Below are 16648 nucleotides of genomic sequence, written 5' to 3'. Positions count from 1 at the left end.
CCTTGCCTGATTTGAGACAAAGGCTACCTAGGAGGCAGAATGTGTTTTCTGTTTTGGAGAGCCTCCTGGAATGTCTGAACCATTTGTGCTCTTACTCTATTTAGAATAAGAGCTGAGTAATAGGGAAAAAGTGAATCCTACATAAATCCTGCATAGACAAAAAGGGGAGAGGAATAAAGTCCCAGATTTAGCTCTTGAATTATTTTTTTTTTTTTTTTTAATACTAATAAAAAAGACACAAACTCTACAGTCATTGTGTGCCTGCAGGTAATATTAAATAAATCCAGAGAGGTGTGTAGACCTACAAGTCTGACTTTAACATTAGGCCTAGTATGTTAAAATCTCTACATTTGAGTGCACTGTTTGTTAAAATAATTTAAATTTACAGCCAACATGGATTTCAGAAGTCAAGAAGTTGTTAAAGCATTCTTTGGAACTATTAAGGCATTTGTGCTTTTTTTGCTTTGCTTACACAGAAAGCCTGTTTAATCACTCATATTGGAAAAATAAAATGATAGAAGCATGAAGTAAAGGAACTCTTGCTTTTATTGTTCTATTATAATATTCTGTGGTTTCATCCCTGTTACTGTCTTTACTTTTCATATCATATAATCTTCTGATACATGGCTGTGTTTCTGCCAACCACTGATGGAGTTATGTACGTATTGATAAATACATTTTGTCCAGATTAACAACCAGCATTCTCTTCTTTTTAGTTAGACAAAAAGAAAATGGCTTTAATTAGACTAAAAACCTGACAGAAACAACCTATTGATTCCCTGAATCACCAGTTAAATCTGCATCCTCTATTACAGATCAGTGCTGGTTTGTAGAAGTGGAAGTTTTCAGAAACACATCAGTCCATGGTCTCTGATCTCTGATTCATCTGAGTGCAGTGATATATGTTTATTTTTACATTTTTAGGGATGCTTTCTTGCTACAATAACCAGTAGAAATGAGAAATCTAGTCATTACTCGCTTCACAATTTGTGTGAGCCAGCAGCTTGAGAGGTGGAGAGTGAAACTACATTTGGGTTTGGGTTGATAGCTGGACTTGCCAGCTCTCTAGCAATATAAAAGAGATTTTGTAAAAATCTTTGTTTTTCTTTTAAAGCAGGGATCATTACAAGACAAGGAGGAGAGTGATCTAGACTTTGTTTCCTCACAAAGCCCCAATGTCCAAGAATGGCTGGCACAAGCAAGAACCACTCGCTCACAGCAACAGCAGAGCACCCTGCAGCAACAGAAAGTTGGTGTTTTGCGTTTCTTTTACTCCCATCTTAGATGTGCTTAAGACTATAGCTGAGCCATTCTTGTTAATATTTCCACTGAAATCTTCTGTTTCTTACTCAGTGCTTTTGTAATGGTACATCTGAGCTCAGTATTTTATATCTGTTAGAGCCAGGCAGACAAGACTTCCTAGGTGACTATGGTCAAATTGCTTAATCACTCTGTGCTTCCATTGTCCGTCAGCAGAATTAAAGTGAATCAACCCTTAAAATTACTCTAAAGAGATGATGGCAATTCCTTAAAATAGTAATCAACACTGTCTTTATAGAAGCGAAGATACATTACAAGGCATATTGTGATACACAGACATCCTCACTAGGTTAGGTTCCAGCAACTGCACTGCATTAGTCAATTAGTTCAACAATACAGTTTATGTACCGATCTTTTCTGTGTCCCTGAGTGGAGATTTTTCACTGCTTTTGGTGCTTAAACAAGCCATATCAGAAATATCTCAGCTATCCCTGCATGACAGTTATAAAATGCAGACATATCCTACCAAGGCAAAAACAATCTGTCTGAGGTTTGTTTTGGTTTTTGTAACTTGCTATGCTAGGAGCTGGAGCAAGAACTAGAAGAGCAGAAGAATCTTCTTCGGTCAGTAGCATGCCGTGGAGGAGAAATCTTAACACAGCAAGGTGCTCCAGAAGGCGTATGTATAAGGTGTGCTTTCATGTGTTCTGTGAAGTAAATTTTTATGACTGTGCTTCTCATTCCTATGTTTACGTCCCTCTTCTGCATATAATCCTCTAATTTTTGTTTTTTCATTTTTATACAGCACCTAGGATACCAAAGTCCTGGTTTACAATTCAGGGCTCTGATAATATAGTTATAGAAGCTGTTTACTGCTGATAGATCACTTTCAGCATTTAGAAATTCCTTTTATTCTTATTATCAAGCATCATTCTAAAATTACAAACTTCTGGGGTTCAGTAGACAAGCAGTGGATCAGTTACTATAGCTTTACGGTCCAGCACTGGTGTGTGAATCATGTCTAAAACATTGTAGTCTGACAAAGTCTAGACCATGAAGGTAGTTCATGAGGCAGCAGAACCAAGACTTATGCATAGCGAATTTAAGCTATACTCAGCACGTTTTCCTCAGCATTTCTGTTAATTCATTGTGGTGGTTTATTATAATACCAGAAAGTACTTATCTCCTCTCTTTGCAACTTCCTTCTATTACATGATCTTATACTATGTAAACAAACAAAAAAATCAAGCAGATAAAGATGAACTCACTCACTGTTTACCACAGCTAAACTCATATTTTTGGCATTTTGAGAGAGGAGGAGTCAAAAAAAGTTAAAGCTTTAAAAAGTATCATAGAATTTAAAAATAGAATTTCCTAATTGAAAACTGAAAGATGAAATAAGCACCTTATATAGTTATAGCTTTTGTATTTGTTAAACGTTTATGCAAGTGAGACCTCACTTGCAGTATTCTGTACCTCAACATAAAAAGGACATGGGGCTGTTGGACCAAGTCCAGAGGAGGGCCGCAAGGATGATAAAGAGGGCTGGAGCACCTCCCTGATGAAGACAGGCTGAGAAAGTTGGGGCTGTTCAGCCTGGAAAAGAGAAGGCTGCGTGGAGACCTCATAGCAGCCTTCCAGTATCTGAATGGGGCTTACAAGGATGCTGGGGAGGGACTCTTCATTAGGGACTGTAGTGGTAGGAGAAGGGGTAATGGGTTTAAACTTAAACAGGGGAAGTTTAGATTAGATCTAAGGAAGAAGTTCTTCATAGTGAGGGTGGTGAGGCACTGGAATGGGTGCCCAAGGAAGTTGCGAATGCTTCGTCCCTGGCAGCGTTCAAGGCCAGGTTGAACAGCGCCTTGGGCAACATGGTTTAGTGTGAGGTGTCCCTGCCCATGGCAAGGGGTTGGAACTAGATGATCTTAAGGTCCAACCCTATCTATTCTATGACTCTATACATCTTCCCATTCAGTGAGAAGCCTGATACACTTTCCAAGGAACTGGACTTGGAAGGTGAGAAGCCGTCACCTGAAGAACAGATGAAAGTGAAATGGGAAAGCCTGAACCAGGAATTCCATACAAAGCAGAGACTGCTTCAGAAAGCTCTGGAACAAGAACAGCTGGTAGCTATTTTTAATGTCTCTTTGCATTTTCTCTATGAAGGCAGTTGTCACAGCATAAGGTAGAGTATGTCCATAGCAGATACATTAAGGCGATGTAGTTAATGCAAAGAATATTGAACAAGTTATTTTAGTGGCATCTTTAAAAAATATTAAATGTTGGCACTAGCACTGTTCTTTTACAAAGTGATTTGATTTGCACAACCACTCAGGTGAATACACTAGAAAGGAAGAAAGGGCTCAGACAAATTTTCACCAACTTATCTAACACAGGATAATTATGTAACAAATTGGAATTGACAGTACTCTGGCTCAAATTAGAGGAAGAACTGGTATATGCAGTTTGAATGTATTGGTTACATTCAATTCTTGACCTTACTGGGTATGTTACAAAGAAACAAGTGATTTCAGCAACAGGATTTTTATTGAAAAAAAACAGTGATTAATCAACTAAACTGGGGACAATACGAGATCTATATTAACATACATACTCAATTTTATTGTTAATAGACTTAGGGTCTATTCTTCATATCAAACTACATCGAAACCCACTTCCAAAGTTCTAAATATCTTGTCTTCATTAAAAAAATAATTATTCTTAAAACCAAAACCCAAGTCATTACTAATCCGAACCACAAGTATTTATCCTACACTTCTAGTGAACCTCCTGTTGATCAGTCTTTTATTCAAGATATTCATGACACAGAACAGTCATGGGAGAACCATGGGCATTATTTCATGATATCCTCAGTTAGCAGTAGAATCTGTATTGCTGAATTTCATGCCCTATATATGGTGGAAGCATCCTAATTAGTACATCTCTCTCAGCAGTTTTATAACAGACCAAACAGACTGCTATCTGGAATGCCTTTGTATAAGAAAGGACAGGATGAAGCTAAATCCTCAGTGTCACCAGTATTGGTTGAATTGAATCAAGTCTTTGAAGATATGTCATCTGAGGTAATCTTTCAATTGTCTTTACACTTATCCTCCAGCAAATCCACATTTACTCTAGCTCCCACCTGGAAGTCCATCCCTTTCCCAGATACAAGACATTAGAAGTATTTTGTACTTCTCTGCACTTCTCTGTTTCCTTTTGCCCAGGTCGGACAGGCGGAAGAGAGCCTCCATCTTGAACAGAAGCTGTATGATGGTGTCACAGCCACATCCTTGTGGCTAAATGGTGTGGAAGAACAGGTCTTTGTTGCTACAGTTCTGTTGCCAGAGGAAGAAACAGAAGCATACCTCTTCAAACAAGAGGTAAGGAATCCAGGAATAGGACTTTCTTTAAATTGTCAGTAAGGGTGCATTTTATATAGTGTTTAGAAAGAAAATATCAGAATCCTGGATAAGTGACTGTTGCTGTCATAATCTCTATGTAACTGCAGTATTCTGCTAGTGGTAGAACTTTATTGCCTGTGTAGAGAATGTTGCAGAAAGCAGCACCTCACCCCAACTTTGCCTGGTTGGAAGAGAATTAAACATGGAGTCTTTCTGATGTTTAACTTCTTTGCTAACTGTTAACAAACACCATACTGTTGGAATTGAAATGAAGTGAAAAAGAGGGAAGAATGTTCTGAGATACAGAAATAGTTACAAATACATCAACATGAAATAGGAGGAGAGGAGAAGGAAGCAGAGTGGGGAGAGGTGATAGGACAAAGCGTGGTGCTTTTAAAGTGAAAAAGGATACACTCAGATAAGATACAAGGAAGAAACTGTTTAGGATGAGAGTGGTGAAATCTGGAAACATGGTCCAAAGAGGCTGTAAATGTTCCCTCCCTGGAAACTTTCAAGGTCAGGCTGGACCAGGCTCTGGGCAAATTTATCATGTTGAAGATGTCCCTGCTTATCACGGAGGGGGTGGACTTTAAAGGTCCCTTCCAACCCAAACAATTCTATGATTCTACATCATTTTGTTTCAATACTTCTTTTCCTCAGAGCAGTCTGGGGGCTTTCTACTATCAGAGATCTTGTAGCTGCATGACTTTGCTTAGTGTGTGTATCTTAAAATGTAATAAGAAAAAAGTTACTGTGTCAGTGCAAAATTGACAACAGTTATGGCAGTACGTTTGCCTGCTTTCCGGAATGTCTGATTGTCACTTTCTTTGCTTTCTTTGTTTTCTACAAAATCAGTCTCTTGCCAAAGAAATCAAAGACATTACAGAAGAAACAGATAAGAACAAGAATTTATTTGCTCAGATATTTCCTGAGAATGGTGATAATAGGGATGTTATACAAGATACTTTGGATTGTCTCCTGGGAAGACTGACATTACTGGAGTCAGTAGTAAACCAGAGATGCCATCAGATGAAAGAACGGCTGCAGCAGATAGTGACTTTCAAGGTATGATGCCTATTTGAAGGAATTAAGAGGGGGTACACGTCAATGGGAATATAAAGAATGTGATTCTCAAAGCAAGAAGTTTTGGTACCAGATCAAAAGAACAAGCTTGGCACAGGTTTCTACTGAAAAGTCAAACTACTTAAACTCCGCAAAATTTGGTACCCAAATCATGACCCAGAATTTAAACTGTCTGCTGAAAACCTTCTGCAAGTCGTGCCGTTATTGTAAAGTGATCATTCATCCCATGCTTTCTCACTCTGCTGGCATTACATAAAAGGAGGTATTTGACTACTGTTCTCAAAGGAGAGAAAAGTAGCAACTTGACTGTTCCACTCTATACATTTTATAATTTCATAAATGATAGAGTACACTGGTTTTATTAACTGAGATAAAGTAGAAAATGTAATACTGATTTCCACCTTTCTGACCATCTTTAAGCCATCCTGTTACTCTATAAGAGCTTTTATCTCAGGCCATCTGTACTGAGCGCAGCAGAAAAAAAAATGAAGTGGAAAAATATGCACTTTTAGGAATCTTATAAAACAGCATTTAGAAATGCTTTCAGATCTTACTTGATCTCTACCTTCTTCCCTATTATTATCATATACAGCCTCCACTATGGCTTAGTTTGAATGAAAATAAACATATTTTTCAATGAAAGGCCTTACTTTATTGAAGAAAGACAAGTTGATTAGAATCCCATGCATTATTGTTGTATCGGAGATATTTAGTATTTAAAAAAATTACTGCATGGAAAAAAAAGTATCATTAATTCACCCCTTATATAATGTTGCTGATAGTTTTCTGTTGGGAGGAATGCATGAAGAAAAGATTAATAGATTATAACTTGACAAAATTGTTAAATAATATTTGTGTGTCTAGTCTGATAAGGTACTTTAAACGTTATAATGTGTAGTTAGCCTTGCAATGTGTTGAGGCCTCATTTATTTCTTTTTTATATTTGCTCAAGTTTGTAATGAAAAAAACTTGCTTTAAAAAGTAAAACCTAACTTGTTTACAAATGGATGTGGTCGAATAAACTACACAAGAAATATAGATTCTTTGTTAAATGAAGCTGATGATCTTTGCTGATTAATTATTTAATTGGAAGGCAAAAGCAGAAGTGTGTTCTGTTTTGAATAGGAGTCTCTCTGGCTTTTAACTCATATGTATCTAGCTATGGCTTTTCAACAACATTAAATATTTTTCACTGGCTGATTCTGATGCTTCCAATTTTGAATTAGTGCTGCTGTAAAATTGTAACACTTTAAACTTTTTTGAACATAAAATATTTTTCAGTTTCATTGTGCTGTGATTGGCTGTAATTTGTTGTTGTCATCTCCTGCAGAATGATCTGAAGCTCCTGTTTACCTCGGTGGCTGAAAACAAATATTTAGTTTTACAGAAACTAGCAGAGGCAGCTGAGAGACCAGAAACAGAACAAATGCAGGTATTACCAAATGTCTGTTACTTCAGGAGAGGGGAAGAGGGAAAATTTCTGTTCAAAGTCTAAATGGGTTCTACAGAACAGTTGCTTCTTTGAGGGAGAATGTATATGTTCACATAAAATATATGAAAGTGAGTACTTCCAAGAGTGTACTATACATTTATAAATTCAAAAAAACCATAAATGAACAAAAACTAACACAGTGTCTTTCTTATCTCCCTACCTGACTTAGTTATGCATACACTGGGCAGTACAGTGAACCAAAAAAAGTCTAGTTTGACTAAATTGTTTGGCTGTTATACTTTATTAAAAAACAAAGGCACTTTTTTCTGCACTGGTTTATAGTAATATCTTGATCATTATTCATTTTAATTTAAAGCAATTTCTTTTTCTTTATCAGGAATTGCCTGATGAATAATTAGTTACTAATATGACAAAATATATCCTGATTCTTTGTTTCTGTTTTGCCAATGAAAGAAGTTAAGAAGCATGCTTACAGCTATTTTCTATAGATGTTATTCATTATGCAAGACCTGCTGATGTCTGGTGCCAGCAGGTGACTAAGAGGAAGGGGTTTATTCTTCAGCTAAACTGAAATACTGGGCTTTATATACATGATTATAAAATTTTGAAGGCATTTTAAGTCTTCTGTATGAATAAGAAAGCTGTTACTCTGTGTTTTTTTTCTCTATCTTCCTTGATTCAAAAGATTATCTCCTGTGTGGTTAATTTAACTACCAAATAGGAAAACAGTGTGGTAACAGAAGCAACTGCATTGATTTGTTTCTGAACATCTACCTTCGCTGATAAAACATTAAAATTCAAAAGCATTACTTTTTGTTTAAGATGTGATTGGGGAAGTAGAAATAAGGCCATTAATCAGCCATGTAACTTAGCTGCATGAAGTGTAAGTTTACTGACTCTATTGTGCATACTCCGCGTTACTATGAGTCAGGACTTCTACTTGCATATATAGTTTAAGCATGTTTAGGTAGGCAGTATCCAAGAGAAGGGCTTTTACAAAGGACTTTAACTACAGGAATCTACAGTGCTTTTGTCTTTGTTAAAGCTGCATGCATTATGTCAGCAGACTCCTAGGCTGAAAGACTCAGGAAAGTTTATAGCTTCAATTGAAAAAAGTTATCACCTACTTATGTTTGCAAATACCAGTCTGTGTTCTTAAGCTGCAGTTTTCCAAGTGCAAAGGGGATATACAAGTAATTTTCATTGACAGTAATTTTAGTCCTGAAAGGGAACTATCCACAGTTCTTCACTATCCTCCATGTCTTCTGCTGTGATGGTTGTTTTCTTGGTGTTCAGATGTGACAAGAATGACTGTTAATAGAAAGAATGCTTTAAAAGGAGGTGTTAGAACAACTAATCCTCCTTTTGTGCCTGCGCTATATAATTAAAAGCATGGAGCTTCACAGCAAGGTTTGGTGTAAAATAGTGCATGATACTAAATAGCTTGTTATTAAAAAAATAATAATGCCATATTGTATTTAACTTTAAGAAACAAGCTGGATTCTCCCAGCTTTGAATTAATACTTTTTTTTATAGTATCCTTCAGCATTTTGGCAGATTAAAGGAATGATTAATACTTTGGGCAGAAAACAGAAAAGAACATTACTGTATGGCAGCTACAGTACTGTCATTAAACCTTCAAACTAAATGATGTAATTTTCAAATACAGGTCATACTGCAGGCAGAAGAAGGTTTGAAGGAACTAGATGCTGGAATCAATGAATTAAAGAAGCGTGTAGACAAGCTACAAATTGACCAACCTTCTGTGCAAGAGCTGTCTAAGATTCAGGTATGGTTCATAACTTCCATTCTAGACCTGTCTAGCGGTATTAGTATGCTCCTTTTTATTGTTCGTAAGGCATTTTAGGAAAGTGTATTTAAAATCGTTTCAGTATGTATAAAAGATTCACCTAGTTTTTCTACTTTTACTTTTTCATATTTTCAAACATCTCTATTATTAGCGATATTAATCACATAAAAGCACAAAAACATGTTTTCTTTCAGCTCTTGTTGACTCGTTGTTCAGATAGGTAGATTAGCATGTTAACATAAATGTCTGCTAAAGGTTGACTCTTGTTCTCAACAGTGTCTCATGACCTGGGTTTTAGTTGTCTCTCAGATCCGTCACTGAAAAAAAAAAAGAGGGAGGATGAAAGGGGATATATAGCTAAGTGTGACCTGAAGCTGGAAATGTTCTGCTTTTATTAGAACCTGTCATATTTTTGCCTACTTTCAGTCAGACTTGGTTTTGAGTACACTTAAGTAGTAGGAAGACACGTAAGGTGTGAAATAAGAATCATCATTGCTGCTTTTTACCCCCAAGGATAAGTATGATGAGCTGATGATGATCATTGGATCCAGACGGAGTGATCTGAATCAGAATCTTGCTCTTAAGAGGCAGTATGAACGGGCTTTGCAGGACCTCGCTGACCTGGTAGAAACAGGCCAAGAAAAGATGGCTGGTGACCAGAAAATGATTGTTGCTTCTAAGGAAGAGGTTCGATCGCTACTTGACAAACATAAGGTAAGAAACAGTGACATATTTCAAGATTAATCACTACTGTAAGTTTGTACAAAGCAAACTGCTAACCTTCTGTTCCTAAAGATTCAGGAGTCTTTCAGAATGGTGAGCCAGTATTAAATCAGAATATGTTAAACTTTCTGTATTTTAAATTGGAATCAATGAGCTGTTCTGACTGAATGACTTTCAAATGATCTGTTGAAGGTGAACCCAGGTAGGCTGCATATTCTTCCTTATTCTAATAAGAAGTTCCTATTCTTGTCCTGTAATGCTACACAGCTATTTCATCCACCACTCATTTTTTTCCAACAAAAATTTACGTTTTCTAATAGCACCAACAAAATATAACAAGTCTTTTCCATGGTTTTTTTTTTTTTTTCTGTTAAGCAGATCTTGTTGCTGCTACATATCTCATTTGAGCTATTTCTGTTTAGGGAATGAGAGTTAGGATGGCATTTGCATGGAAAGGATGACTGACCTGTCTCTTTCTTTAAAAAGGCCATTGTCCTTTTTAAATTGTGTGTTGGATTTTGTGAGATGTTGGTGGAGTGATAAGTTGATCTAAATCTATGTCTACAAATTCTTAATTGTACAACTATTTTCTCATAATGCTGGGTTTCTGGTAATTACTTGAATAATAATTGCACTTTCTCTTTTTTCCCTTTACCCACTCCCTCACACCCAAATTTCTCAGGAATATTTTCAGGGGTTGGAGTCTCACATGATCCTGATGGAAACACTCTTTAGAAAGATGTGTAGCTTTGCCCTCTTGAAAGAAACTCAGTCACATTCAGAGCTAATGACACAAGCTTCAGCTATATTAAAGATGTCTCATAAACGAGGTGTGGAGCTGGAATACATTCTAGAGGTGAGAATTTCTTTGATCATTTCTGTACTGCCATTATGATCAACCACCAGGATATAATCTGTAACACTGATTTCCTGTGCTTGGACAGAATTGGTGGACATCAATCCCTTTTGTGATACACACAGGGCAATGATAGACTACATGTAATATTTGCTATTTAACTCCTGTGACATTCAGGTGACACAAGTTATGTTCCTCTACATTTAAAACAGCTGCTTAGCTTTAGCTGACAAGGAAAACATGAAAACTTTGTCCATGTGTTCTAACCAAAAGTTGAACTTGGCACAGAGGTGGTGTCTTTTTATAGATTCACTGGAAATTTTTACTGTTATTTCTGTACGTTCATAACCATGCAGCTATAGGATTTCAGATCGATAAAGCAAGTAATGAAAATTCTAGATATCTAGATTCTGTATTCACTATATACATGGATAATTTGTGCTTGCAGACTTGGACGCATCTGGATGAAGATTACCAGGAACTCACCAGGCAATTGGAGTCTGTGGAAGGTAGCATCCCCACTGTTGGTTTGGTGGAAGAGACGGAGGACAGGCTTAGAGAGCGGATTACACTTTTTCAGGTTGGTACATTTTAGGCATTCTTTACGGAAAAATTGGATGAAAGGGACCTTTGAAGGTCATCTAGTCAAGCCTCAAACTTGAAGGACAGTTGCCATGTCCTGGATTGGCAATGGTTTTGGAAACTTCAAAATATGGAGATCCCAAAGCTGAGCTTGGGACCGACTGCAGTGCTGCACCACTTCTACTGAAAAGGTTTTCTTTAATGCCCAATGTAAACCTTCAACTTTCAGCTTGTCATCATTGTCCTTTTTATATTGTGTGGCACTATGGAGGAGCATTTACTTCTAGCATCTTTTTAATTGTACTCCAAATAGTTGTAGGCCTTTGCGAGACTGGCCCTTAGCTCCTCTTTGTCAGTCTAAAATAAGCACACCTCCCTTAGCCTCTTTTTAAAGGACATGTGCCTAGGTCTCTAAACATCTTAATAACTCTGCATGAGACTCCGACTACTTCCTTATTCTTGAACTGGTGGGAGGTGGAGGCAGAGCAGAATCAGATGCACTAGATGTGGCCTCATCAGCACCATGAAGATAATAAAATGACTTATATAGGTGGTTATAGTCCTAATGTAGGCCAGTGCTGTGGCTGGCCTTATTCGTGTTTTGGTAATGGAAAATGCCAGGTTAAATATACTAGCCATTTCCTTCCTAACTTTTAGTGAGAAACAGGGTTAGTCTGCCCAAAGCAGAGAGTTTGCATTTCTGGTTGAGCCTTCTAAGGTTTCTGCTGCCTCCAGCCTCAAATTTATCAAAGTGTCTCTGGACTTAAGTGTGCTGTTTTTTGTCTCACTCTCCTATGTACTGTCCCCAACAAATTTACTAAAGGACCACTCTCTGTCACCATCCATGCCATTAAGGAAGATTCTGAAGATGCTTGAACTCAAATATCAATAATCTCTGGGGTACTCTACCCATTACAGTCTGCCAGCCAGACATCAAGCTTTGGCTCTCTAGTGTTTGATACTGATAACACAGCTAGTTTTCAAACCATGTAACAGTACATTTATCCAGCCCACATCCTCTCCAATTCTAGAGGAGGGTCCTGTGGGAGACAGTGTGAAAGGGCATAGTGAACTCAGTCTCATCCACAAAGACAGTAATTTTGTCATAAAAGGCTGTCAAGTTAGTGAATCCAAGTTGAATATTTCTGATCATCTTTTGGTCCTTTTTGTTCTTGAAAATGGATTCCAAGAGCATAAGCTCCGTGATCTTTCCAGAGATCAAGGTGAGGCTGAACAATGTGTGGTTCCCTGAGTTGCCTTCCTCCTCCAATGAAACAAAAACTAGTAGTTTAAACATAGGGTTTCTACCACATCCTGTTTTTTCAGTCTGTTGTCAAAATGAGAATTTTGGTCTAGTGTTTTGTCTTTGTCTTGTTCTCCACCAGACACTTTGGTTGTTGGGTTGGTTTCTTTTTTTTTTCTCCTTGTTTTGTTTTACAGAAAAATGTCTGCCAATTTTTCTTGCAAATTGACTTCTTATCTACTCTGAATTTACATATATTGTTCTTTTACCAGATGGCTTTCTGCTTTTGCAGTGGTATGAGAAGAGAACTTAAGAAATCTATTGTGTGGGGGGGTTATTTTGGTTTTCTTTAATGCTAAGCATTTTCTGTGTTTCCTGATCTTAAATTAGTTTTCCTCTCTTGCCAGTAACATAAATTAGGTTATTCAAATCCAGATTCTTGGACTCTGCTATGGCATGAGTTTTAATACTTTGGGCTTTTTTGTTTGTTTGTTAGGGTTTTTTTATCTCTCTCTGTGGCCACATTCAGGTTGAAAATCCATCATAATAAATTCGTTACTGTCTTTGATTTTTTTATGCTGCTTTTTAGGAGTTATACATTTATTTGTGTGTATGTATGTTATATGGAAGTACACACACAGGCACACACATATGTAACATTCTGTTCAGTTATTAGAGCTCTATTTACATGAAAGTCGAAATAAGAAGAGTGATAGAAAGCTTATGACTCCACCATGAAACCACTAATTTTGTACACTATATCTTCAGATTTTTGTCAGAACTTAAAAATGGGAATGCATGTACCTTTTAGTGAAATATACAGATGTTTTTAAAATCCATACTGTTTGTGTAGTGATAGTGGAATTTGTCAGGTATATATTTGCCCACCTACAAGTCACCATTTACATGAGATCTGTCTCTGCTCCAGGTTGGATTCAGGCTAAGACTATTAACAGGCTTTCCTTTTTCAGTACCTTTTTTGCTTTCTTGTGCCATAACAATTGGCTTCTGTGTTCAGTGATTTAGAAGGATGGGTGACCTTCTCTTTTGTAGCCATGGACAGCAGGATGATAGATCAGTGAAAGAAGAGTTAGATGACCAGAGAGCTGAATATAGGCATTGGAAGGGCTGAAGAATAGCCACTGTCTATAACTTGATACAGAACACTTTTAACTTTCATTGCAGTAGTTTTCAGCAGATGGTAGACTAAGTTCTGACATTGTAATCAATTTCTCTCAGAAATGGTATTGCCTCACAAAGATTCTTTTGACATTGTTATTTTCAGGTGTAAATTATCTACACCAAGGAGGAGTTTATCAGAAGGAGGTATCACTAGACGCATTGAAGTGGAGGGGAGTGTGACAACACGTTCACATTTTGAGCAGGTTACATGCCTGTTGGTTCTCAGGGTGTTCTAGAACTGGAGAAGATTGAAAAAAAATGTGATGTGCCCTGGTCACATTAGATATACTACAAAAAGCAGTGAAAGACAAGTAATGTTGAGAAAGTGCGGTAACAGAGACCTGCAGAGCTATCTAACCATCTCCTCTGTCATTACAGCATCTGAGATCTAACCTGACTGAATACCAACCTAAATTATACCAAGTGCTAGATGATGGAAAAAGGCTCCTTTTTTCTGTGAGCTGCTCAGATCTCGAAAGCCAACTGAACCAACTAGGAGAACACTGGTTAAGTAACACCAGTAAGGTTAGCAAGGAGCTTCAGAGGCTGGAGACAATACTGAAGCACTGGACAAGGTAATGCTGATGTAATGGAGAGTATAAACTTCTCCACCTTTGCTGTTCAGGTCTGAGTAATCTTGAACCCAGAACTGTTAGATTCAAATTTAAAAGTACTTTGAGATGTATGTGATAGTTTGACTTCTCTACAATATCCTACTTTTGTTCTATAGAATTGCTATCACACTCTCTCATTTGCTATAGAACACATATGAGAGAACAGCTGGTGGGAGGAAGTCAGAAGATTTCGTGTTTAGATGACTGATTTAGAAGCCCCCCACATGCATACAATTTGATGAGAAAGGGTGTGTGCTTAGCTAGGTAGCATGAGTAGCCTCAGCATGTTCGGGTAGGGGCATTGCCACTGGAAAGCAAACTCTGTTTATTTACGTAGGGTGCTGTTACAGCTTGCCCAAACATATTCGTAACCTAGTTACTAGACTTTCATTAAACTTAGGCTTTCCTAAGAGCCAGTACACAAGCAGTGTTAGGAATTGTGGGTATAATGGCTGAAATACGAGCTTCCTGATACTACGCCTGTCTTTAAAATTAAATCATGTTTTTCTGAATTTTGATAAAGGAAATTAAATATTTTTATTTTGACATCAATTCTGGGATATACTATATTCTGTTTATTTGGAGGCAAAAGAGGTGTTGACTGTTACAGTTTTCTTTAAACATCTTCACAGATATCAGAGTGAATCAAATGAATTGACACGTTGGTTACAGTCTGCAAAGGAACGACTTGAGTTTTGGAGCCAGCAGTCTTTGACAGTTCCTCAGGAACTGGAAACAGTCCGAGATCACCTGAACTCCTTTTTGGTAATTCATTCATGGACCTAGGATACTTTTTTTCTCTCCAATTACAAATAAACAGTTGAGCAGTCATATGGTTATACTTCTCATCAATGAAGTAGTGAGTAACACTAATAGAAAGTACTTTTTTTTTAAGGGAAGGGAGGATAAGAATATCCTTTCTGAGGTAAAGCTTTAAGTACAACAAGAAGTTGAGTATTTCCACAAAAATTATTCTGCTTATAGGAGTTTTCAAAAGAAGTGGAGGCTAAATCGTCACAGAAATCTTCTGTCCTGAGTACTGGAAACCAGCTCCTCAGGCTGAAGAAGGTGGATACAGCAGGATTGCGTGCAGGATTGTCCCACATCGACAGTCAGTGGACAGAGCTGCTCACACAAATACCAGCAGTACAAGAAAAATTGCACCAGGTAAGGAATGCTCGTGATAGCCTTTGATATTCCAGAAAATTCAGACTGTACAATTGGAACTGCCTTTGAGAGATGATTGCTCCCTTCCTCAGTTTGTCCATGTAAGGCAAGATAGGAACAACGTTATTCCTGTTTTAATACGGGAAAGCTTACACTTACGTCCAAATCCTGCCTACCCATGCAGTCTAACATCAATTGGTGTTAATTTCAGACTTTCACAGTTACATTTGTTGAATTTAACCAAAGAACAGATGAGGGTTTTTTCAACATGTTGGTATGTTTTTTTGGAAAAAGGTCATCCCTGTACCCTGTCAGGTTTGGACTGTTCAAGAAAGTGCAAGACAAAAACATTGTGTAAGGTTTCTTTAGTGTATGTAGGAACAGGAGGGTTTTCGATGTGTAGTTTTGGGTTTTTTTAATGCTGTAATACTGAAGTTAAAGAATTGCACTGGTCTAAAAGTTGGTTTACTCTTTAGTTGCTAGGAGGATATCAGTGTAAGCCATTGCTTCAGTTTATAATTTGGAATGGTCTCAGAGTTAGTAATTGAATTGTGATTCAGGAGGAGAGAGAAAGGGTAACAAATGTTAACTGAGTCTATTATATTAAAGAAAATAATGTCATTCAGTAGTTCTCTGAACTATCTTGTAATGCGAAATATATGTCTGTCTAAAAATGTCATTTCTGAGCAACTGTTAGCCAGCACTACTGTATCAAATGTTGAAAGTGAGTCTTTTAAGAAAAAGCAGGTACCATTTAATATCAGCCTATTTGGAAATCACCACACAAGAATAGTAGTATAAAATTACTTTCCGTGGACCTATCCATTAGCTATTTACTTGGACTGGAAAAGTGTAGCTTAAACTTTATCTTTTACATAAGCCCAATACAGAATTATGCAATAAGAATGCAGAACCTTTAGGAATTCAGAAATGGAATCTTTGAGTTTTTCCAGTTTCTTTGTACAATGAAAAATAGAAATAAAAAGCCTTTAATATAACAATTTCTTATTAAGATGCTTGCAGTTATACAATATATGTCCCATTAAAACCTTTTTTATTTCCACTTTTCTTTTTATAAACACCAGTGGTATCTTGGGGATGTAGAACAATATGAAATAAGAGCAGGTAAAGGAAATGTACTACGGTAATGCAAAGTAAGGGATTCTTATCCATTTTCTTCACAACACGTATTTTAAGTCTGTTATCTCTACAGCTCCAAATGGACAAAATTCCTTCTCGTCATGCTATCACTGAAGTTATGAGCTGGATTT

The 16648-nt window shown here is 37.1% G+C and overlaps 1 protein-coding gene across 1 annotated transcript in view; it reads left to right on the top strand.

Annotated features, from left to right (window-relative positions):
* LOC104403706 (nesprin-1-like) overlaps positions 1-16648 on the top strand; it is a gene marked incomplete at its 5' end in the record, with an annotated part of 103455 nt that overhangs the window by 22390 nt on the left and 64417 nt on the right. The window contains 15 exons of the mRNA XM_010011945.1: positions 1118-1249; positions 1844-1950; positions 3236-3389; positions 4215-4343; positions 4488-4643; positions 5520-5729; positions 7078-7179; positions 8870-8989; positions 9524-9724; positions 10416-10589; positions 11038-11169; positions 13975-14171; positions 14843-14975; positions 15195-15377; positions 16591-16647. Of these exons, the coding sequence (XP_010010247.1) occupies positions 1118-1249; positions 1844-1950; positions 3236-3389; positions 4215-4343; positions 4488-4643; positions 5520-5729; positions 7078-7179; positions 8870-8989; positions 9524-9724; positions 10416-10589; positions 11038-11169; positions 13975-14171; positions 14843-14975; positions 15195-15377; positions 16591-16647 (2187 nt within the window). The remainder of the gene's footprint in view (positions 1-1117; positions 1250-1843; positions 1951-3235; positions 3390-4214; positions 4344-4487; positions 4644-5519; positions 5730-7077; positions 7180-8869; positions 8990-9523; positions 9725-10415; positions 10590-11037; positions 11170-13974; positions 14172-14842; positions 14976-15194; positions 15378-16590; position 16648) is intronic.

The sequence above is a fragment of the Nestor notabilis genome, unplaced genomic scaffold (assembly GCF_000696875.1).
Source record: "Nestor notabilis isolate BGI_N333 unplaced genomic scaffold, ASM69687v1 scaffold16210, whole genome shotgun sequence".
Lineage (NCBI taxonomy): Eukaryota > Metazoa > Chordata > Aves > Psittaciformes > Psittacidae > Nestor > Nestor notabilis.
This window is presented reverse-complemented; position numbering and strand designations above follow the sequence as displayed.